We start from the raw sequence: 23640 nt of genomic DNA, 5'->3' as shown, positions 1-23640 counted from the left end.
AATGCGACTGTCCCCAACCCTGTGTTTGAGCTGCTTCCTTATGCACAGACTTTTTAAATCTTTTTTTTATTTTTATTGTTAACTGAAACACCTTCATAGTACTGGTATATACATTGTGTTGTTGTTCATGTTAATAACTTTACAAAGTGAAGAATAGAATCGTTTCACCTGTTGGTATATTTAGCTACGAAGTACAAGAAACCATCAGATTATCTATCATCAGACAACCGAGGAAGTTAACAGTTTGTTCTCCGGTATTTTCCTTCATCTGTCCGTCTTCTTCAGAAGTCCTTTAGGGGGAATAGGGAGGAGGCAGCGGCCCTGAGGAAATCTTCTCATAGGCGGGAGGAGCATTAGGAACCTGCAGTAGAGTGCAACAAATACATCCAAATGAAAACGGAGAACACTGACTGTTGATTTCCACACTCTGACATGTTCATATATTTCACTGAATGTCTTATGTTTTATAAAGTACTGAATATTCAAATAGGTGCCGATATCATTTACACACAAGAAATCAAGCATCATATCTGGAAACTTTAGGCACTCTAGGTTTAAACAATCAGGGTCTTTGTCTTGATGGACTCAGCAGTGTGTCCAGCGTGATTTAAAATGCTCTGAGGGCTCTGGTAACTACTGCAGTATAAAAGGATAGGCATTGTTAAAGGACATGGTGCTTTACAGTTCATTCTCACATGTGAAGGTGCTGATCTGATCCTCCTCCCTCCACTGTTCCAGCACCCATGGATACACATACCTCCCTCGGGAATGAAGCATTTTTAACTTTCCCCTAGTCTGGTGACACAATAATCTCCCTTTCAGGCGTCCATTACATCAGCTTCACATGTGCTATACTGTTGCACTTAACAACCCTCTGTCACAGACTGTACAGAGCTTAAGACTACCTCCTAGTTAATTGTTTATTGGAGGTGATAAGTACTTGTGTTTCTGGCTATTGATTGTTATCAATCCTACAAAGTAAAATAATTGATTTAGGGACAGGGGGATACAATGGAAGGCCAGTAAAGCGAGTCACGGGGTAACTTTCTGTCCCTCACCGTAGGTCGGAAACTGCCGAAGTCAGTTTGCGCCATCTTGTTATCTGCTGAAGGTCCTGCCTCTGAGTACTGGCCTCCCGTTTGACTTGGTGACCCCGATCTAGGGCTCTGCTGGGGAGACCAAAGATATGTGAGGAATTATGGGAAAACAGCAATAAATTAAGATGGGGTAAATAGAGAAAATCAGATTGAACAGATATACAAAGGGGAACATTGGAACACAGATACTTAAAAGAGTAAATCAGATAAAGGCCAATGAATATGCCACATTATATGAATTAGCAAATGAAGAGTGGAAATCACTTCATAGCTTGTATGGAATTTTGCCGAATCAGCCAAAACCTGATTTTACTACAGCAAAGATAAATCCTTACTTTAAGTATACACTGTGAAGGCTAAAGAAAGTATGACTGTCTCACCCTGATCATTTTGTAGCCACTCCTCTTCTTAAAGTACCAGCAGCCCAGGATGAAGACAGCTGCCAGGATTACCACCAGCAGAACTATGCCCACCGCCCTGTGGTTCAAAATTCACATTTTTACATGATCAATTTTCTCGGCATATCAGTTTTATATTCAACACAATACAGCTATGGACAATACATTAATTTAAGGAACATCAATGTAGATAAAGCTATGTGATACAATCAAGGTATCGAGCCCTGGTTTCAAAATAAAATGTATCCTCTTACTCCTCAGCTCGGACGTATCCCCCTCTGCTGCTAGCAAAATAAATGTTGAAATCTCCACGAGGCATCCCGGCTGTACGATTGCACCGCATCAAGCTGAAAGTCAACAGAAAATCCCTTTAGAAACGGACCAAGTTCATTGTACAGGAGCAACACAGTGAACTATTTAATAAAAACACATTTTCATTCAGTGCATCAAATGTTTGATGATGATTTGTTGCCTTTAGAATATAATCCCTTTTGTTAATTCATCTATTCCTCATTGGCTTTTTTTTTTGTTTGTTTGTGACACAATAGTTTCTGCTGTCTGGATTTGAATTTTCTGCGTTTGAACCTTCAGACAGAGTTTAATTCGTCCTGCTTATCAAATTAAAATTGGATTGGCTACATCATGGATCACTGCCCTCACTACTCGGAGCCATCGCGTGTCCTGTTGCACTCTCGTCCCGTCTGTCTCTCACCTTGTGTTGACTGCGGCTCTCTCTCCCAGTGTAAGTGCTAGGTCTTAAGAGAAATGTCAATACTTAGACATTCGGTTTTTTTTTTGCAAATAACGAAAATGAGTAGCTATATTTATTTATGTATGAATTGATGCCAGACAGTCTACTTCAGCATAGAACATAATCTCGTGTCCTGTCTGATCAGGTCATATTTACTAAAAGTAACGCTTTGCACAATAAAACACATTCTACAGTAGGCCAGGCCTATATTTCTGCTAGAAAACAAAACAATCAGGCCATCGTCTTACCAAATTGGATAATTAGATTGCAGAGAGTCGCTCCTCTGGTTGGTCCGTGTAGCTCTGTGGTACTTCACTCCTCAAAGCTCTTGCCTCAGTATGTGAGAGAGCAGAGAGGCGCACAGAACCCTCATGACCGTCACGGGTTAGAGGCTCATGGCTAAATCCATTGAAGCAGTGTAATTACCGTGAAACCCCGCGGTCTTAAACGCAACAATATTATTCACTCGTGAAACTACAGGCGTCAGCTGCTGGCTTTCCATATGCATGTGTGTGTGTGTGTGTGTGTGTGTGTGTGTGTGTGTGTGTGTGTGTGTGTGTGTGTGTGTGTGTGTGGTATTGTTGTTCATAAATAAGAGCTACAGTAAATCTGTAGGCCTTGTTCAACCTAGTCAATAATAAAAATGTGCGTGGGTGTGTGTGTGTGTAAAGCACGAAAATTATCACTTTTATTTCCTCAGTGTATTGCTGTAGAGCAGGTCCTGAAGGCATCCTTTCGGTTTCAGGTGGATTCAGTGCCTCATTCTGCCTTTTCTCTTTAATAATAACGTCCATCCTCTGACTCATGTTGAGCTTCATCTCTTTTAATAAATCACCCTGTAGATAATAGTCTATAGATAGAATAAGTGTCAGAGTAAAATACTTTTTTTTTTTTTACAGCAGCTCATTCTCAGTGTCATAAAATTGTTCTTGTGACTTTTGTTTGCTTTCAACTTTCAAGCTGTGCAGCACAATAACTGTTGTGTTGCACACAATGCCACAGTCTTAAAAGGATAAGCTGGACAAGGAGGCACCCAGACTGAAGGATAGGAAAACTTTGCTTTAGTCTGCAAAAAAAAAAGTTAAAAATTCTCCAATCACCAAGTTAAATTCCTTGTACAAACATATATGCCAATAAACCATTTCCGATTCGGAAAAATATGTTTCTCCACAAGAGGGAGACCAAAACCTGTTTATGAGTCAGTATGGATTTGTCTCAAGCTGTAGCCTACTATGTGCTTCATCCCAGTAGACTACATGTTGGCCTAAAATACTTTAAATTAGTGATTGTTGTCAATTGGCCTGCATGTTTCTACACCTCTACATCCCAGTTGTTAAATGGCCCGCAGTGAATTGAAAAAAGAATAAACATAGGATATGGCTTGAGGGTTTTTCTAACAAATTACACTGTGTTGCACATCCTAGTTTGAACACTAGAGGTCAAATTACATTTAGTGAAATCATCTCTGCCCTAACCGCTTGCCACAGAAGCCAAGACTTTAACATTTCTGCCTGTTCTGTTTGTTACATCTTAAAATTAGACTTACAGATTTGTATCGTCTAGATTTTAATAATAATATTTTAAGCGGGCACTTTGATTGTTGTCAGAAATCAATTTTTGGCTTGTTTTAACTTAATTTTTCTACATATTTACACACGACATCATACTAATTTAAGAGAACACTTGGGGCCATGCACTGTATTAGAGTTGACTCACGATTGAATTGATTTAAATTCGATTTCAGAGCAGCAGATACGGAAATATTTATTATAATATGGTCACACCAATACATTACTGTAATGTTAAACTGTTTAGCTGTGTTGCGTCGTTAATTTAATTGAATATGAATGTTCTATGGCTCATGGAGTTTGCTGATCAAGAAACACAGATTTTCTTGCAGTGTAAGTGGTGGAAAATGACACATTCACTGTTGTTTGGCCAGTGACTCCTTACATTTTTCAGGATATGGCCCACAATAAAAGAAGTTTGCACCTCTGACTTGAGAGGAGGATACTTTTGCAGCTTTGGGTAATGGTGGGTATTTATTAATGGGAAGCAGCTGATGAGTTGATTGTTCATGTGTTTTTTGGGATGGCAAGTACATGTATAATTTCTTAGTGAACTAGTAATATAAATATAGATATGAATGCTCCAGATGTAAACATTACAGACCAATGATTCTAAACCTGAAGACTAGTAGCCTATATTTATCATTACTGGATTTCATTATTTTCCATAATTGTTTTTCTTTGAAAGAAGAAATACCATCGTTATAACACTGAATGATCGGTGCTTGCTGGCAGTTATCAATGGACATAGACGTTAATTATCCACGGCTCCTCACCGGTTGAGGGAGTTATTCCCTTTACCGGTTCTTCCGGTCGTCATTTTGAGAGAGATAGAGAGCGAGATAACGTTAGAGGGGTTGGGGGATAGGCAATGTGGATCCCCCCTTTTCCTCTGTTCATCAATTGTTTTCACCAGCGAAAATTAACCGGTACCCTACAACGTAACCTCCAGCTTTCTGATTAATAGCAGCCTGATAAGGCCGGTTGGAGGGGATGCTCTCCCCATCCCAGCAGATATGTTCGCCGTGAGAGAGAAGAAAGCCCCCCCAGTCCTCCCGACGGGTGCCGTTGTGTAAGCTAGTACTCGGAGGAGCTGTTTGAACAGTGGGACGGAGAGGGAGCCAGAGACTCTTCTCCAGCTGCCATCCTGCTCCTCCCCCTCCTCCTTCACCACAACCACTTCTCTTTCTCATCACATCCAAAGGTAAATAAGCCAGATTCAACAATAACAACCTCTATTCAGAGAAATTGTTTCGCTTCCCGGGTGCTTCCGGTTTGTCGGACCCATTGGAGCAGCCGTTGGGAAACCGTTAACAGGATCGGCCAAGGCGATATTTGTGATTTGTGATGGGGTCTTCGCTTTGTACCCCTGCCTCCCTGGCGTCGGGTCGGGGTTACGCTTCCTAAGGCAAGTCCGAGGTCCACTTTGTGAGCTAGTGATGCGTGGATGGAGGCCATGGGAAGTGTGAGGTGAACATCTAAACCCACACACGAGATATACGGTAGAAAGAGCGACGTAAAGTAGGCTAACTCGGGTTGATGTACTCCCGGTGATGCTAGCTTAACGTTAAGTTACAGTAACGTTACCTTGTTAGCATACGTTAGCTAACTACCTCGCCAGTTGTTGCTAGCCGGCTATCCCTGAGTTGATTTTAGTCACTTTCACAGACGTCGCTATGCTGCTAGTCGTTTTAGCGAGTCTGTAAAACGCCAAAGATAGTAACACATGAATAACAATAAAGTCACATCTGGTGCTAGGTTAAGCTAACGCTAATGTCCCTCTTAGTGGACAGCCCCGGAAACCTTAGCTGACATTGTAACAAAAGAAATAATTTGAGCTTTAACTAGAAGGTTTTCTGAATTGCATTTTGCTTGTGGGTTTCAGCTACCACAATTGTGATTAAAACAACTCTGCTGTCTTTAAGGTTAGAGATACATAGAGAGAGAGACAGAAATGTTGTAACTTTTATCATTCATTTTATCAAAGAAAAGCCAGCTAGGTTAGGCACTACTCGAGTCTATTTGCATTGCACGACATACTTCATTCGTATGAGAGCCAATAGTAATTGTAACCTTACGTTTATGCAATAATTGCATGTTCGAGTTGTGCAGGTTGAAATAAACCAGCGACAAATGCACACAGTGAAGCTGTGTATGTATACAGTTAAAGGGACCAGGGTACAAGATGGTTTGGGCACCAGAAGCTGATATAAATCAATAACCTGTAAGGGCATGCCCAGGCTTGCTATAAGGCCGGTGTTGTGAGAATAAAGTTTCCTCGTCGATATGTGTTTACCCCTACATAAACCTAAACTAACCCTTATCCCTAACCACAAAGGGTGGCGCTATATTTTTAACAAGAGAGAAACACTAATTGACGAGGGAACAGACTTCGACGTAACACCGGTATAAACTGTCTACGTCGGAGGTGCAGTTATGTTGGCAGTGTAATAATGCACACTCATGAGCTGACACTTTTATATCTCCATCCCAGAAGAAGCACAATGTAGTTATATTGTGGAAAACAACTGGCCTTTTCTTAATACTCACAATCCTAACATAATCAATGCTGTATGTAATGACATCCATACTTTTTTGACAGTGAACATTCTCTAAAAGTGTCTTTTGCCACTTTTCTTTTGTTGTCTCTGCAGCATTTTGGAGATGTGAGGAGTAGGAAGAGATTGGTGGTATTGAGCAGCCTGTGCATTGACGCGACCTTTTGACTACATCTTCAGCATGAATGGTGATATGCCTCATGTTCCCATCACTACTCTTGCTGGAATTGCTAGCCTGACAGACTGTAAGTGCAACATCATCTCTCTATAATGCTGTTCACACAGCCTAAACACTCAAATTCAAGCCAAGATGTGGCACGTTTAAAGAATACTCAACTAGTGAAATGGTGTACTATGTGTAGTGTTCTAGTGCTTCTAGTATAATGTGAAGTTCTACTAGAAGCTAAATACTTGTAATTGTGATGCTTCTCACAACTCAGCGTGTGTGTAAAGATATGATTTATTGCAGAACTATTGTATCGTTCAAAATGTATCTTGTTAACTTGATGAACGTAGAGGTTGATGGACCTTTCTTCACTCTAGTGACACTGTATTTTTTTAAGTGGAAGATGAAAAGAAGCACCACACATTATGTTATTACCGCATTTTTTTATCATGAGGTTTGCATGTATTCTGAGGCCTTCAAATGTTTACCCAAAAACTATCAAAAATATACATTGTCTAAAAAACTCAGATTGTTTCACTGACATTTGGCATTACTAACAGATAAAGTGGGCCAGTCGCACATTTTTAATGATTACATACACAAATATTTATGTACTAATCTTTTCCCCAAACAGTTTTCTTTTCCTATCCTACTTCCTTTCATTTCCCAGCCAACCTAACTTTTGTCCATCATCCTTTTTAGTGTTGAACCAGCTGCCCTTGCCGTCTCCTCTCCCTGCCACCACTGCTAAGAGTCTGCTCTACAATGGAAGGATCTCTGAAGAGGTCAGCAGCTTGCTGGTGTGTCGGGACGAAAATCTGGTGACTCAACTGGCACATAGCCTGAACCAAGTCTCCACTGAACACATGTAAGTACCGCTCATTGATCTTTCACAGCATCTTTCAAGGATTTTACATTCATGAGAGGAGCGCTTGCCAGAAGCTACGACAGTAGATTGGGGAAGAAATCAATGTTACGCCGACTTTGTTGTCAACAGTGTTAGTGGAAATGCATTGCAAATGTGCTGTTTCAGTGTTTCATTGTGTGAAGTGTGTGAAGGACCTGGCAGAGCAGGTAAAGGTGGAAAAAATTTAGATTTTAGTCCTTTAAAGTATGAACAACAATTTAAGATTGGTAACAAAATCAAGCAAAAGTGACAAATTCGAATAACGGACCAGAACTGCTCTAGAGCCTAAGCACAACTTAACTAAACAGAACTTTAAAGCAACATAGTGGGTGTTCTTCTGACAAAGAGACACTGCCCCTTCATCTCCCAACTGCAGGATTATATTTTATACGTGGCATGTCCATATTTAATTGCAGGGGTGACATTCCTCTTCTTAAAACGATGTGGTGTATAGGAAGTGGCTCCCGAGAACACCCCTCTGGCTGTAGGAGAATGGCACGGTCCAATTATCCAGGCCCATCAACTAGACAGGTGTGATGCAGCAGCTCAGTCTTTTGCCTGGAGGATGGTGGACAATAGGACACAGTTAGGACAGTTATTAACACTTTATCTTAACTAAATTTTACATGATTGCAATGCACTCAATATAGAAACAATAAAGTGTGCCAAAAAAAAAAGCGTGTCCTGCTGTTAAACAGTAGAAATGAAAAACATCACCTTCGATATGCCTGGTTGATGGTGCGGCTGGTAGTTGCAGCCGCCGCACAGTGAAGTCAGGCATTGATGTTTCAATTGCAATGATCACATTACAGTCACTGCGATACCACAAAGGTCAGCTCATTTTCTCAGTTGTCAAAATCATGAAAGTCTAAACTGCACTGAAAACGGTAACTGAGACTGGAAGTCCTGCATTAGTCAAAACTGCATTCAGGGCCAGTGGGCAACTATTGCCTGCAATATGACTGTGGACTGTGCTTTTGTTTGCTTTTCTAGAGAGTTGAAGGACAACTTGGGGAATGATGAACCCGAGGGTGACATGCCACTGCTTCTACAAACGTTGCTGTCCAGGAACCCCAAAATCTTCAGGGACAAAAGTATGCCAACCCAGTGCAAGGTTTGGGGTGATAGGGATGAGTGCACGCTCCTTCCCTGGCTGTAGTCTTGTTTTCCACTTTAACTATTTATCCCCCTGAGCCTTTCCTGGGTCAGATGCACTACTTGTGCCTAGTTTAACTACACTGTTGGTTCCCAAACTGGAGGCAGAGCCATTGCGGAAAGATAAACAATAGAGTGAAACTTAAGTTGAGTAGAACTTTTCACAGCAGTTTATAGTATATATTGTTGTATCCTTACCTCGCAGGTGTAATGCAGCAGCCAATGATGCAACAGTATAAGATGTCTCAGAATCAGGTGCATGGGAGTCCAGGATCAAACTATCAGCAAACCAGTGTCCCTCAAAGTCCCTCTGGGTAAGGCAGTGCCAGTTTACAGCCCGATGATGAAGACGCAGAAGTATTGCATATCGAGTAAAACGACTTCTACCTCCTTCCGCAGATGTTTTGCGTCCCCACAGTCTGGATCAGGTGCTCGGTTCTTGCCCCAGCAGAACAGCCCTATACCCAGTCCCTATACCCCTCAGAGTCCTGCAGACTACATGCAGTACAATCCACCCAGTTACTCTCAACACCAACAGACACAGCAAGGTGAGTACATATCCAAGGAGTCGCTTGATGAGTTGACACTTTCTTACTGTAGAACGGTAAAATTACAGCTGTCTGTTCAGGTGGGAAAGAAGGGAGACGCGAGGCACTGCACATCACAAATAATTTAACTGGATATTTTATTTCGCTCTCTGTTTTAGTTAGAAATATCCATGACGACAAGGTCTCTGGTCAGCTATCGAGTACTTCATCTAATCATAATGCCAGGCTAGGCTCGGATGAAGACTACATCAACATGGCTCACAGACTGGGAAATGAGGTAATGCAGAGAGAGTCAAGATTTCCTGAGCTGCACCTCAGCAGATGCTGAGACTGTTTTCAAGGGATGATAAATGTCTCATGTTCCAACAGGAGAATGACCCCTCCATGAGGGCCGCCACGTTTCCAGTTAAATCACCAGAGTCTGTGCGTTCCCCCGCCGGGAGTGAAGAGACTGCAAAAAGTATGCTACCTTAGCAACAAGCCCGTTCTTCTTAATTGTGTGGAATCAAAATGAATTGTTCAGTTCATTCTTTGCAAAGACTAAAGAGATTTATTTTTGTTCAAGCAGGGTCCAGGCCTCCCCTTATCATGCAGTCCCCTCCACCTGATATGCCGCCAGTTGCAGCACCCGACTCGCTCTTTACCTCTGCCGACCGCAAAAAAAAGCAGAAAGAAAGAAGTAAAGAAGAAAATGACCCGACAGACAAAAATGCCTCGTATGACATTGTTAGTTCTCCAGCGAAAGAGTCCGCCAGGCTGACTATTAAACTGTCCCGAGTTAAGCTTTCAGAAATGGATCCATCTGGAGAGCTGCCTCTGAGGCCACGCGTTGATTCAGAACAGGAAACTGATTTGACGAATAATAATAATAATAACAATCAGTTGTCAAGGACTACCCAGGACCTGTCACACAAGTTCGGTGCCGAGGAGCAGACGAACTGTAAGCAGGTTCCTGTTCGGCCAAATAACAAGGAGTCCGGAGTCGTCGGTGGGGTCGTGTTTGACGACGCTGAGATAGACACGCTGGCAGAGATCGAGAGAATAGAACGCGAGTCGGCCAGTGAGAAAGAAAGATGGTCTAAAGAAGTCCAGGATAAAGGTATTGTGTGTCCGCCTTTGCCCCGTGCTTTTTTTGCATTTGTCATGACGTAGCTTTGTTTTTTTTGTTTCAAGACGATCTAAGATTTTTCTTTATCGCAGATAAGCCACTGAAGAAACGGAAGCAAGACACGTATCCTCAGGAATCCGGAGCCGAGTCTAGTGACGGGCCTGCCGCTCAAGGGGGCAACACCGATGGCAAGTTGAAACCCAGGAAGACGAACGCTGCAAGCAACGGTGCCAGTCGGCCGGCTTTGATGGTCAGCATTGATCTGCAGCAAGCTGGCAGGATGAAAGGACAGCCTGTGGTGCTCCTCGAAGCACAGACGTTCTGCGAGGAGCACCTACGGCACCTAAAGCCAAAGACTGATGGAAAGGTGGATAAAGTAGCTGAAAACAGACCGGGGATCATCAGACAGCATGCCGACAACCCCAAGAAGCCTTGCTCAGACGGGCAACCAGAAGCCCCCAAACAGAAGCCGGAAAGTCAACGCGAATCCAAACACAAGCACGACGGCAAAACTGTCGGCGGCAAGAAACACTCGGATGACAAACGGCCAGACACACCGCGGCAGAAGCACGACAAGCATTCGGACTTGCGCCACAAAGAGGAAAAGAACCACAACATCCACAGATCCCATGTCAGCAACCCCGAGACTCCAAAAACCTTGAGCAAAGGGGAGCGCATCTCCAAACATGGAGAAGGCAAAGCCAGGGACAGAGATAGAGAGAAAGTTGCAGATAAAGATAAGGATAAGAACAGAGACAGAGATAAGGATAAGGAGAGAGCTAAAGACAAAGTTGGAGATAGAGATGATAGGGATAAGGATAAGAACAGAGAAAAAGATAGAGACAAGGAAAAGGAGAGAGATAAAGACAAAGTTGGAGATAGAGATGATAAGGATAAGAACAGAGAAAAAGATAGAGACAAGGATAAGGAGAGAGATAAAGAAAAAGTTGGAGATAGAGATGATAAGGATAAGGACAGAGACAGAGATAAAGATAGAGACAAGGTTAAGGACAAAGATAGAGATAATGATAGAGATAAGGATAAGAACAGAGAAAAAGTCAAAGATAAAGAGAGAGATGGGGATAAAGACAGAGATAAAAACAGAGCTAGGGATAAGGACAGAGATCGGAAGCACAAGACGTCAAGGGAAAACTGCAACAAGCACTCTCCTGACAGGCCTACTAAACCTGACAGCCCAAGAGTGAAGCAAGACGATAGCGGAAAATCCACCGACCTTAATGGGCGACAGAAGACGGAGAGCTCCAGCCTTCAAAACGCACAAAATAAGAAAGACAGGAAAAGTAGGGATGGCAGCGTCAGCTGCCAAGCTGGAAACAAACAGCAGTCTTCAGAGACAAAACCTTGTGAGTTCCCCTCATACCTGCTGGGTGGCAAGTCAGGAAATCTGAAGAACTTTGTGATTCCTAAATTAAAACGGGATGTGAAAGAGCTCCAACTTCCAGCCAAACTGATCGAGGGCTGGAGTGAGCCCCTGGTCAGGCTGGAGAGGTTGTCGTTGATAAAGAACTTAAACAAAGGAGCTAAGCCTGTCGTTGTGCTCAACAAACTCAACATTGACGAGGTGAAGAGGATCATCAAGGAAAGCAGGAACGCGCACGGCTCCAGATCCTCTGACAAATCGGGGAGAGGTATGATTTACTTCGGTTATTGAGTATGCACGCAAACCTGTAGGGGATGGATATGTGTAATGTGACTGTGCTCAGTTTGGGGATTGTTTATATACTTTATATAAGATGATTCTGTGCTGAAAACACCGCTTGTGCTTCCAGAGAACAAGCGAAAGCACAGTATGATCAGTAAGAAACCCAAGTACGCCGAGCTGGATGAAGATGACGAGGACTCTGACCACGATGATGACGATGACTCTGACAATGAGTGTCAGTATTAAATCTAAATCATTTACATGTTTGTACATACACATCAGAGTATTGCAAAATCTGTCAAAAGCACTATGCTGTCTATATACACCTCCAAATATTTACATTTGATTTATTTACTATACCAATAATTGGTGCTTCAAGATCTTGATAGTTTCTGACTTATGCTTTCTCTGGGATTGTTTCAGCTCCAAAGAAAAGGTCCAAGAAAGATCACGACAAGTCGTGGAAGCAGGAAGAGAAGAAGGGTTCTGGGCAGCACCGGAGCGGGGGTCTGCATGGCGCTCGCCGGGGCTCCAGCAGCTGCCACCGTGAACGCAGTCCAAACGATTCGGATGAAGACTCTCCACCACCAAGCTTGCGTGATGGTGAGTCTTTTTTTTTTGCATAGGCTCACCAGTGGGCGTAGGCAAAATATGTAAATAAATGTTGTAGGTGAGACAGAGAGAGTTTTGTGACGTGTCTCTAAGGTGGCAAATGATTTTATCTAACTTACCGGTATATAACCGTAGCCAATAAACCCCCAAAAATGCTAATTGTGAAATCTGATCCGTCTCAGTCTTCCTCTATTAAACATGCGGTGCTTGAGAGTGAGTTGCCGCTGTGGAGCTTGTGACTAATCTCTTGTCGAATTACCTTTTGTTCAGTTGCCAGAAAATTGAAGAAAAAGGAGAAACAAAAAAACAAGAAAGCGTACGACTCCAAGCTGACACCAGAAGGTATTGCGTTACCACTTTGAATTATTTTATTTTAATAAAAAGGCATTTTAAAAGTACATATTTGTATTAATCAACGTGTTTACATTTTGTATGACAGAAAAGATAGACTCCTCCACATTCAAGAGATTCACGGCCAACATGGAAAGCATTATTGAGAGCCTCGACGACGTGGACCTCGCCGCCGCAGGTAACCACCAAGAGCGGCACAGTTTCCAACGTTCATGACATCATGACATTTGTCGGAACAACGTCAACATTGTAACTTTGTGACCTCAAACAGATGACGCCGAGATACCCGAGGAGCTCTTGCTCGGAAAGCACCAGTTGAGCGAGCTAGGCAATGACTCTGCTAAGATCAAGGCCATGTGCATCTTTAACAAGGTGAGAGGAGTGCGCGCACGTGCACCGTCACGAGGTTACGCTTGAGGTTCAACAGTTAAGACCATCAATTCACAGCCGCATTGGTGTGAACGTGACACAATTATTGTCTCTGATCCGTAGTGTTCGACTAAGAAACTGGTGAAACTGTTGAATATCCTGGAGAAGAACATTCAGGACAGCGTCAAGCTTTCCACACTCATGAATCATGTAAGTTGCCAGCTGGATATTCATTTCTAGCTGCAGAAGTGATGCAATTTTTCATACCTGATTTCTTGTTTTTTTCCCCAAATTATTACTCTATAAAACATGCATTTTTCCCTACATTTTAGTCAACATATATTTTCGATACTATCTGCTTATTATCGGGATGTCTCATTTCTCTCCATTCCGTCTTATGGTTGTGCTCGTATACTATATTTGAACTGTATTTTAAAACGTTGAAGGAAAATGATTCCATGGACGAGGAGCGGTTGTGGCGTGACCTCATCATCGAGCGGGTTGCTAAGTCTGCTGATGCCTGTTTGACTGCACTCAACATCATGACATCTCCACACATGCCCAAGGCCGTTTATATAGAAGACGTGATCGAGAGGGTGCTGCAGTACACCAAGTTCCATCTGCAAAATTCTCTGTACCCTCAGTATGACCCAGTCTACAGAAGAGGTCAGCACACTTTTCTTCCGTTCTTCTAAGTTGTTATAAAATCTTGCAGAAGTCTTGATCTCAACAAGCTGTTTTTGTGCGTTTGCATATTGGGAAGCTGATAAAGCCGATCCATGCTGCTCCAAATGATCTCAGCACTGCTCTAAATAGGGGAGCGCCATTAAAAAATTGGTATTCGTATATATATTACAAGTGGTGTACTTATCTTTTATCCCTTCATCTTCCTCACCCAAGGTGGCATGCATACTTCAAAGTCCAAGCGAGCAAAGATTTCAACCCACAAACAGAAGGTGGTCGTCATGCTCTACGACAAAGTGTGTGATATTGTGAGCAGTATCTCAGAGCTTCTGGAGATCCAGCTGCTAACTGACACCACTATCCTCCAGGTGAGACTCTTGACGACATTCAAATTCACGGCCCCGTTTAACCTTTGTCTCTCGAGTTCTGGCACACCTGACTGATGTTGTGCCCGACCTTTCAGGTGTCCACTCTGGGCATTACACCTTTTTTTGTGGAGAATGTCAGCGAACTGCAGTTATGTGCCATCACACTTGTGACAGCAGTAAGTGTGCCATGACATGCAATTTTATTTCGTTTTATTTTAGTCAATTTTGCTGTTGTTATGTTTTGATCTTTGCATTGTGCTCTTCCTCAGGTGTTCTGCCGTTACGAGAAGCACAGGCAGCTCATTCTTGAAGAGATCTTCACCTCCTTAGCGAGACTGCCTACGAGTAAACGCAGCCTCAGGAACTTTAGGTCACCACATCTTGCTCAATTCAATGCTATAAATGACGAAATAAAAGTGTTTTTGTTCAGTAACCCTAACGATACTCATGTCTCTGACTCCCCCAGGCTAAACAGTGATTCGGATGACGAGCCATTGTACATCCAGATGGTCTCAGCACTGGTTCTTCAGCTCATCCAGTGTGTGGTTCGCCTTCCCTCAGAGAGGGACGCCGAAGGTGATCATAATAAGAAGGTAACTACCGAGGATTTAACTTGATACTGAAATCATATTGATCTGTTTTTATTCAGAAGTAGTTTTACATATCGGGTACTTTCTTTTCTAGGTGGATAAAGATGTCTTCATCACAAACTCTTATGAAACTGCCATGAGGACGGCTCAGAACTTCCTGTCTGTGTTTCTCAAGAAGTAAGTAATTGGTCTGTTCAAGGGAAACTTTAGCACTCGGTGTCCCTGCGCAGTACAACTTCTTCCACTGTCGAACAGGTTGTAATATTAACTGACTTCATTTTCAAACACATATTATAATGATAATATTCTGTGTGTTTCAGGTGTGGCAGTAAGCAGGGAGAGGATGACTACAGGCCTCTGTTTGAGAACTTTGTTCATGACCTGCTGTCTACAGTCAACAGGCCTGAGTGGCCTGCAGCCGAACTGCTGCTCAGTTTACTGGGCCGGCTGCTGGTGAGTAGCGTCGCTCACTTCAAATGTGTCATCGCCGAAACATCCGTCCGGCAGACTGTCCGGCTTGTGTTGACATTTTCCTGCCCCTTCTCGTGCTCCAGGTGCACCAGTTCAGTAACAAGCACACAGAAATGGCGCTCAGGGTGGCATCGCTGGACTACCTCGGCACCGTCGCTTCTAGCCTGCGTAAAGATGCCGTCAACAGCAACATGGACCAAAAGGCTATCGACCGCATCCTCAGAGAGGTAGACTTGATCATGACGGAATGATTTTAACAGATATAAATGCACAGCGGTAGAACTTATTGACTTACTTACAGACTCAAGGCAGTGACGAGATCCCCAAACTCCAGAAGGCCTTGCTGGACTACCTAAATGAGAACATTGAGACAGATCCATCTCTAGTGGTGAGCATTTCATCTTCATATACTAATGTATTTACATAAATCAACATGGTCACGTGATACCCAAAGGACTGGATGCTCAGTGTTTACATGCAGTATTTATAATAATAATGATATTCATATTAATCATAATAATAATTCTAAGTCGTATTATCTTTTTTAGTATGCCTTAAAATGTTTTTGCATTTGTTTCACCCAGTTTGCCAGGAAGTTTTATATTGCTCAGTGGTTCAGGGACACTATAACTGAGGCAGAGAAAGCGGTGAAGTCTCAAAACGACGACGAGGACTTCAAAGGTCGACATCCCTCCATGGATGTCGACTCGACGGAGGAGATTTTGCAGAGGGGCGAGACACGAAAGAAATTCCTCCGCAAGATCATGAAGACGTCGCCTTCAGATCTGAGTTCCTCGAGGTAAATGCTGCCTCACTCTGGAGCGCTGCACTTTGGTTACACTGTTTGACTTGTTCACCTTTCCTGTTATTCAACCGTCCCTTTGATTTTTCTTTCAGTATAAACTCCGACACAGTGGACTATGGGGACTCATGCCTGATTGTCAGATATCTGGCCTCCATGAGGCCGTTTTCACAGAGCTTTGATATTTACTTATCACAGGTAGGAGGATTCCTTTCTAATAAACGTCAGTGAGAGATTCTATTGTGTTGGCTGTGACTAACTTTGTTTCTCTTACTCTCTCTTTCGTATAGATTCTGAGAGTGCTGGGCGAGAGCGCCATCGCAGTCAGAACTAAAGCCATGAAGTGTCTGTCTGAAGTAGTAGCTGTGGATCCAAGTATTCTTGCACGGGTGAGTCTTCCCGCGTGGGTCGCTACACATCGCCTAGCCCACTGGATTGATAGCGGTCTAACAGGAGGTCCTGTTGTCGAGTGTTAGGGTGGTGTTGTGGTATTGCCAGGCAATTACGCCGGTTTATGACAGTCACACTTGCAGCCATAACATTCAGTAATGTTTATCTGTGCTTGACTAATCTCTCGCATTCGCTCCGCAGTTGGATATGCAGCGTGGGGTTCACTGTCGCCTCATGGACAACTCCACCAGTGTGCGGGAGGCAGCCGTGGAGCTCCTTGGCCGTTTCGTGCTGAGTCGACCGCAGCTCATTGAGCAGTACTATGACATGCTCATTGAAAGGATACTGGTAATTTCTTAAGCTTCCCTCCTTACATTTCTTTTCAACACCTCACATGCCCTCTTAGGAGTTAGTGGAATTGGCAATGTCTGTCACTAACTTCCCTTGACCAAAAACTACATTCACTACAAGGTCCAGGCGAGATTCAATCGTCTTTTCCCGCACTGCCACCTCAAGAACAGATTGCAACCATTTGGCAGTTGAAAGTGCAATTGAGAAATGTATTTCTTCTTGTCTATATTGAGCTCTCTTTGTACCCATTTTGTCTTTCCACAGGACACAGGTATAAGTGTGAGGAAGAGGGTCATTAAGATCCTGAGGGATATTTGCCTGGAGCTGCCGGACTTCCACAAGATCACCGAGATGTGTGTCAGGATGATCCGAAGGGTCAACGATGAAGAGGGGATCAAGGTTTGTGTTTACTTTTATGTGTGTGCTGTGGCCATGTATCGATTTAAAAATACAGGTTATATATATATATATATTTATATATATGAATCTCTTTTCCCGTGCAGAAACTGGTGAATGAGACGTTCCAGAAAATCTGGTTCACTCCCACACCCGGTCATGACAAAAACGCCATGACCCGGAAGATCCTGAACATCACAGATGTGGTGCGTACTAGCTAAGCTTGTGACAAAGGATTTGGCACCATCCTTCAAACCCGAGACATTTGAATGTTTGACATTGTCATACTCTGACTCATCGTCGTGTTTTGATTTCGTCCCAGGTGTTGGCATGTAAAGATTCCGGCTATGATTGGTTTGAGCAGCTTCTCCAAAATGTAAGTTGTTTAACTTGTTTGATATATTAACATCAGCGTGTGAGTGTGTCTTCATGATAACTTACTTTGTTGCATATTTTGTCGGGCATCTTGCCCGACTTCTGTATGAAATCCATTTTAGCTCCTGAAGTCAGAAGAGCAAGCTTCGTACAAACCTGCCAAGAAGGCCTGCGTCCAGTTGGTGGACAATCTAGTGGAGCACATACTGAAATACGAGGAGTCTATTGCTGGTAATACAAATAAACGGAAAAGCACGTTTGATACACAATTGGTATTATTGTGTTAAACCATACTATGAATAAAAATCAACGCCTTCTGTGTTTGCGTTTCAGACTGCGAGGACAAAGAGGTCAACTCGGGTCGTCTGGTATCGTGCGTCACCACTCTCTACCTGTTCAGCAAGATCAGAGCACAGTTAATGGTCAAACATGCCATGACTATGCAGCCCTACTTGACCACCAAGTGCAGCGTAAGTGCCATGTGATTCCCTTCAGTATTAGTCTATTCTTTTTTAAACTTGCGTGGAAGTATGAGAAATCATCATGAGAGGAGGGAAACGATTGATGAAGCGATTCGTCATTCAGCTCAGCTTTGGACCGTACAACTGTCTCCATGTTGACATCTTTTTCAGACTCAGAATGACTTCATGGTGATATGTAACGTGGCGAAGATCTTGGAGCTGGTGGTGCCTCTGATGGAGCACCCGAGCGAGACTTTCCTCACTACCCTAGAAGAAGACCTGATGAAGCTCATTATCAAATACGGCATGACGGTCAGTGTCACCTGCAGCTTCCAGCTCTCACAGATGCCACGAACAGTGTGGATGTGAAGATACTGCTTTGAGCGGACAGATTTGATTTGAACATGGCGTCATTTGGTTGTGTCTGCTTCTCAGGTTGTACAGCACAGTGTAAGCTGTCTTGGTGCCGTTGTCAACAAGGTCACACACAACTACAAGTTTGTCTGGGCTTGTTTCAATCGCTACTATGGTAAGTCTCATGTACTCTACATGCATTCATTTGAACATGAGCAATCTCAATTACACCAACATTTTAATAACATCTACATAGGGCCTGTTCATTCACATTGAACACACACTTTGTTAGTTCACTGTTTCACTGCCCACTTGGCTCATTCTATAGGAGCGCTGGCAAAGCTGAAGACACAGCACCAAGAGGACCCCAACAGCTCCACTCTGGCTGCTAACAAACCCACTCTGCTGCGCGCCTTGTTCACTGTGGGGGCTCTCTGTCGACACTTTGATTTCGACCAAGAGGAGTTTAAGGGCACTAGCAAGGTAAACGCCGGCAATCGGCTTGGACTGTGTGTGCAGGACTTTTATGGAGCCGCGTTTGATGACCGACTCCCCTTGTGTCTCTTAGATTGTCATCAAGGATAAAGTGCTGGAGCTTCTGTTGTACTTCACCACTCACGAAGATGAAGAGGTCCAGATCAAAGCCATCACGGGTCTAGGTATATTGCACCTCATCTCAGAACAACATAAGTATTTATACTGCATTTTCTTGTTTTTATTTGCGAATGTCTTTGAATTGAGTTTCCTCTGAATTAATTGGATTCAATTATTTTCCATTGTCTCAAGGCTTCCAGTTCATCATGTACCCAGAGCTCATGTTTGTGCAGGATGTGAAGGTTCTGTACAACAACACCCTGTCAGATGAAAGCAGTTTGATCACCCTGAAGATCCAGGTGCTAAAAAACCTGCAGACATACCTGCAAGAGGAGGACTCTCGAATGCAGAAGGCCGATTGCGAATGTGAGTTTAAGAAATCTTAATTGTTGTGTTGATCAAGTGCATTAGATTATAACTGCACGTTTAGCATATCAATGATGGAGAACATCTTAAGACTGATCAAACTGGTGTTTTCTGTATTCAGGGAAGAAGCAATCCAACCAGGAGGATCTGAAAGAAATGGGGGACATCTCATCGGGCATGAGCAGCTCCATCATGCAGATTTACCTGAAGCAGGTGCTGGAGTCCTTCTTCCACTCACAGTCCACTGTTCGCCACTTTTCCCTGAGTGTCATCACGCTGACGCTCAGCCAGGGCCTCGTCCACCCCGTTCAGGTATGTTCACACTCTCACTCCAGCAGACTCACCCGAGACTCAGACATTCGGTAACTCCGTCAAGCAAGATCTGTGTGAGATTTTCTTCTATCTCATCGTGACAGAATTCTCTGCTGTTTTTAATGTATCGCCATCAGCTGTTCACAGAATTTGAACTGTTTGTTTTTTAGTGCGTGCCCTACTTGATTGCCATGGGAACAGACCCTGAGCCAACCATGAAGAACAAATCCGATCAACAGTTGGTGGAGATCGACAAGAAGTATACGGGCTTCATCCATGTGAGTGGCATACTGGTTTTTTGATTGCCAGACGAGGTGAAAAAGTGTATAAAGATGATTTGCTTTCAGTATCTGTGAGCAGTGGTTTTTATTTTTATTTGTTATCAATAAAAAATAAAAAATCTATACTCTACACATGTACTGTAGTTCAGCGTTTGTTCTTTGATGGGAGGATTTATTTTCATCTACATACATGATGAGTTGTGTCTCTTTGCAAATTCCCAGATGAAGGCCGTAGCAGGGTTGAAGATGTCTTATCAGGTGCAACAGGCCATCAATGGATCCAAAGGCGCAGTGATTCGAGGTTTCCGCCACGATGACACCGACATTTCTCTCTGCTCTCACCTCTATACTCTGGTCCGAGGGAACCGGCAATACAGACGGGCTTTCATCATTTCCCTGCTCAACTTGTTTGACGACAGCTCCGTAAGTTCACCTTTCTGCTCCTCTTTGTGGAGCTCTATAGGCTCGATTGTCTCCCACTCACCCATTATCTAAGCTTCGCTACTGGTCATGGACAGTTTATTTAAGTAGTGCTATTGTACACTTTGTCCCCTGCAGAAAACCGAGGTGAACAGGCTGTTGTTCATAGCAGACAACCTGGCCTACTTCCCCTACCAGACCCAGGAGGAGCCTCTTTTCATCATGCACCATGTAGATATTACTCTGTCTGTCTCTGGTAGCAACCTGCTCCAGTCTTTCAAGGAGGTGAGAAGCTGTGTTTAATGCTCTTTATTTGTTTGTGTGTTATGAGATGAAAATCAAAGCTTGTGTAATATATGCGCTGTATATTTGGTCTGTGTCTGAGCGGTTTTGTTCTCTTCACAGTCTCTACAGAAAGGACCCGTACAGAAGGAAAAGAAGACGACGACGATAAAGAAGATGAAGACAAAGAAGAAGAAAAAGAAGAAGACGAAGAAGCCTCAGAGAAGAAAACACAGCTCTGATGACGACGACGATGAAGACGGCGACGACGATGATGATAATGAAGAAGAGGACGATGAGCAGAGCAGTAGCTCATCCAGCAGCAGTGATGAGGAGGATGAGGTGGTTCATAAGCAAAAGAAACCCGTGCTCTCTGATTCTGACGGCGACATGGAGGATGAGGACACAGTGATGGACCGTCTGCCTGAAAACCCCAACCCTCTGCTGGACTTCGCCAGCGCTTCACAAGGCATTCTCATGCTGCTGGTGCTAAAACAACATCTGAAGAACCTGTTTGGGTTCTCTGACAGGTAGGCCACATCGAATATGTCGACAACAGTCAACAACTCTTTCATCAGCTCTCAGTAATGCCGCTGTTTACGTGACACAAACTTTTTGTTTGCGTTACAGCAAAATCCAGAAATATTCCCCGACGGAGTCTGCCAAAGTGTACGACAAGGCGGTGAACAGGAAGTCGAAGGTGCACTTCAACCCTCGTCAGACACTGGATTACCTGAAGAGGGACCTTGCCAACTCAGATCTCAGCGACGAGATCAAGAGGAATATTGTGAAACAATATTTGGATGTAAGTATTCAGCACTGTTTTTTGAGTTATGTTAGGGTCCGGTGGACATGGAGAAAACCAAACATCATGATAATTAGCTCAACTAGACCATTGGTGCTTTCACTAAATATTTAAACAATGAGATTTTTTATAAATGATCATCAGTAATGTGGATGTAGACAACACTTTTGCCACAATACCCTATTACCATATCCAAACTGTAAGACGATAGCTAGTCTCATGTCATATCATTGATGTGATATCAATATATCGCATATACAGACCTAGTTTATGAATGTATTATTTCAGTCTCAGGAATATGAAGATGTCTGCTTTTGTCTCTTAGTTCAAGGTACTGATGGAGCACTTGGATTGCGACGAAGAGGAGGAGGAGGGTGAAGCAAGTGCCAATGCCAGAAACAAAGCCATTACGTCACTGCTGAAGGTCCCAAAACCTTCGAACCAGAACCACAGTAAAAATGACAGTAAAAATGACAGTAGAAATGACACCGCTCCAGTGGAGACAGATGAGGAGGAGAGTGAGGATGAAGATCCACCTGTGGTAGGAATTTTAAAACCTTGTGATTACCCATAGGATTCCTATTTTAGTCGTGTAATCGGACTATTTCTGCATATAAACTCACATATATATATGGTCATATCTGCCTCTCACATCCACAGACATCATTGGTTTGTTTTATGGATTTTAGATCAAATCTGTTGGTATTTGTTCTGCTGCAGCTGTTCACACGTCATCCCAACATGGAAAATTTCTGTAAGATTTCTCTGTGACTCTTCCCACTCTGCTTCTTCTAGCCACAGCGGAAACCAAAAAAAGGCGGGGAGTCCGCAGAGGATACATGTCACATGAACGAGAGAGTGAAGGCCATGGACATCATTGCCATCTGGTGTCCCAAATACAAAGACAGACCGCAGATTGCCAGGGTCATCCAGCGGATCAAAACTGGCTACAGTATACACTGGATGACTGGATCTTACTCTAGTTCCTGGGTTGAGGTAAGGAAACGGGAAGGTCGCAAAAAGGTTCCCTGGGTTGACACTATCAAGGAGTCAGACATCATTTACAAGAAGATACCTTTGACGAGTGGACACAAGCTGACGAACAAAGTGACACAGACGTTACGGGCGCTATACGCTGCCAAGGACGGGGAATGAGAGTTAATCGACTGAAATAACTCACACAGAAACCCCTCACAGCCCAAATCTATGTGGATGAAATATGTTTCAGAGGGAAAATGAAACCTCTTTAGATTCACGGACCAGATGGAGGGAAAGTATTGTGAACAATGATCTGTTTGACGACAGACATGTTTAAGTTTAACACACGAAAAACACAAGAAGGAAATGTTTTGGAAAACATTGTGTGGGAGTTCCTTCGCTGTTGTGCAGCAACTTTGTTGTTTGATTTTTACTCCCACTGTATAATAGTTTAACGAAACACATGTTTATATCTGAACATAATTCTGTAAAAAAAAAATAAACTGAATGTTGGAAGTTAGTGTATTGATGATGTTCTTAATAAAGTGTTTTTGGAGTTTAAACTAGCATCAGATGGATTTATTCACTTGATCTGAGCTCCAACTACTTTTACATTTCTTTTCTTTTCTTTCTTGTTTTGAACATTTTGTTGTTCACCCACGCTGTGTAATGGAGTATCTTTGATATAATTTATTTATGTTAAGAGCAGTGCAGTATCTGTGCCTATATGCAGGGGAAGTTATATTGTTTTTAATATAGATTTTGATGTTATAGAACACGGAGAAAGAAAAAAAGTGACCCCTCCCCTCCCGCTCTTCTTGTGGAACAAATACTGCAATAAATTTTTCTTATGTCTTTATTACTTGTTTGCACTTTTTTTTTTCCCCACTTCCGAATATTTATTGGATCCTTTTTAAAGTCATCAGGTTCATCTTTTTTACCTGTACTGTGACTCCCTCACCTGTGTAACAGAGATCAGGGTGAGTGAAGGAAGTCTCTTTCAGTTGTGATTGGACATCAAACAGGTTTTTCGTGCCGGTGAAGAAATATTACCAGAGCTTCTTAAGCTTCTTAAGCTTCCTGAAGCCTCTACTCACTCTGCAAAGTTT

General features: G+C 43.0%; 2 protein-coding genes across 4 annotated transcripts; one reads left to right on the top strand and one right to left on the bottom strand.

Annotated features, from left to right (window-relative positions):
• Positions 1-50: 50 nt before the first annotated feature.
• Positions 51-2578, bottom strand: mlana (melan-A). Of its 2 annotated transcripts, none has more exons than XM_079289835.1 (5): positions 2495-2578; positions 1750-1842; positions 1478-1574; positions 1059-1169; positions 51-361 (listed from the first exon to the last, which is right to left on the bottom strand). In XM_079289835.1, the coding sequence occupies exons 2-5, from the start codon at positions 1836-1838 to the stop codon at positions 293-295; spliced, it is 366 nt and encodes a 121-aa protein (XP_079145961.1). In that variant the 5' UTR covers positions 1839-1842; positions 2495-2578; the 3' UTR covers positions 51-292. The 2 variants fall into 2 exon arrangements, with proteins under 2 accessions (XP_079145961.1, XP_079145962.1); XM_079289836.1 differs by having other exon boundaries at positions 1059-1166.
• Positions 2579-4886: 2308 nt separating this feature from the next.
• LOC306792620 (nipped-B-like protein B) lies at positions 4887-23390 on the top strand. 2 transcript variants are annotated; one of them, XM_079289867.1, is made up of 47 exons: positions 4887-5018; positions 6469-6617; positions 7241-7406; positions 8439-8539; positions 8806-8914; positions 9000-9148; positions 9307-9425; positions 9521-9608; positions 9717-10247; positions 10349-11905; positions 12047-12154; positions 12343-12522; positions 12802-12873; positions 12971-13060; positions 13154-13254; positions 13375-13461; positions 13698-13917; positions 14152-14303; positions 14399-14479; positions 14573-14673; positions 14770-14896; positions 14988-15070; positions 15214-15346; positions 15448-15591; positions 15666-15752; positions 15949-16163; positions 16262-16364; positions 16457-16555; positions 16758-16904; positions 17172-17306; positions 17411-17509; positions 17626-17679; positions 17801-17909; positions 18012-18148; positions 18311-18451; positions 18575-18668; positions 18822-18976; positions 19062-19152; positions 19280-19453; positions 19575-19765; positions 19936-20043; positions 20269-20469; positions 20605-20751; positions 20872-21278; positions 21379-21553; positions 21879-22094; positions 22349-23390. In XM_079289867.1, the coding sequence occupies exons 2-47, from the start codon at positions 6554-6556 to the stop codon at positions 22706-22708; spliced, it is 8208 nt and encodes a 2735-aa protein (XP_079145993.1). In that variant the 5' UTR covers positions 4887-5018; positions 6469-6553; the 3' UTR covers positions 22709-23390. The 2 variants fall into 2 exon arrangements, with proteins under 2 accessions (XP_079145993.1, XP_079145992.1); XM_079289866.1 differs by having other exon boundaries at positions 9518-9608.
• The last annotated feature ends 250 nt before the right edge of the window (positions 23391-23640 follow it).

This window comes from Melanostigma gelatinosum (assembly GCF_949748355.1).
Source record: "Melanostigma gelatinosum genome assembly, chromosome: 18".
Taxonomy (NCBI): Eukaryota; Metazoa; Chordata; class Actinopteri; order Perciformes; family Zoarcidae; genus Melanostigma; species Melanostigma gelatinosum.
The sequence above is the reverse complement of the archived record's forward strand: the minus strand, read 5'-3'. Positions and strand labels throughout refer to the sequence as shown.

Bases quoted from the DNA above. Each gene is read 5' to 3' on its own strand.
- mlana (XM_079289835.1), bottom strand. From the start codon at position 1,838: ATGCGGTGCAATCGTACAGCCGGGATGCCTCGTGGAGATTTCAACATT. The intron at 1,575-1,749 runs GTAAGAGGATAC...TTTGAACCACAG, and splicing joins GGATACGTCCGAGCTGAGGA to GGCGGTGGGCATAGTTCTGC. The intron at 362-1,058 runs GTGAGGGACAGA...ACTCTACTGCAG, and splicing joins TCGGCAGTTTCCGACCTACG to GTTCCTAATGCTCCTCCCGC.
- LOC306792620 (XM_079289866.1), top strand. From the start codon at position 6,554: ATGAATGGTGATATGCCTCATGTTCCCATCACTACTCTTGCTGGAATT. The intron at 11,906-12,046 runs GTATGATTTACT...TTGTGCTTCCAG, and splicing joins CTCTGACAAATCGGGGAGAG to AGAACAAGCGAAAGCACAGT. The intron at 17,510-17,625 runs GTGCGTACTAGC...ATTTCGTCCCAG, and splicing joins TCCTGAACATCACAGATGTG to GTGTTGGCATGTAAAGATTC.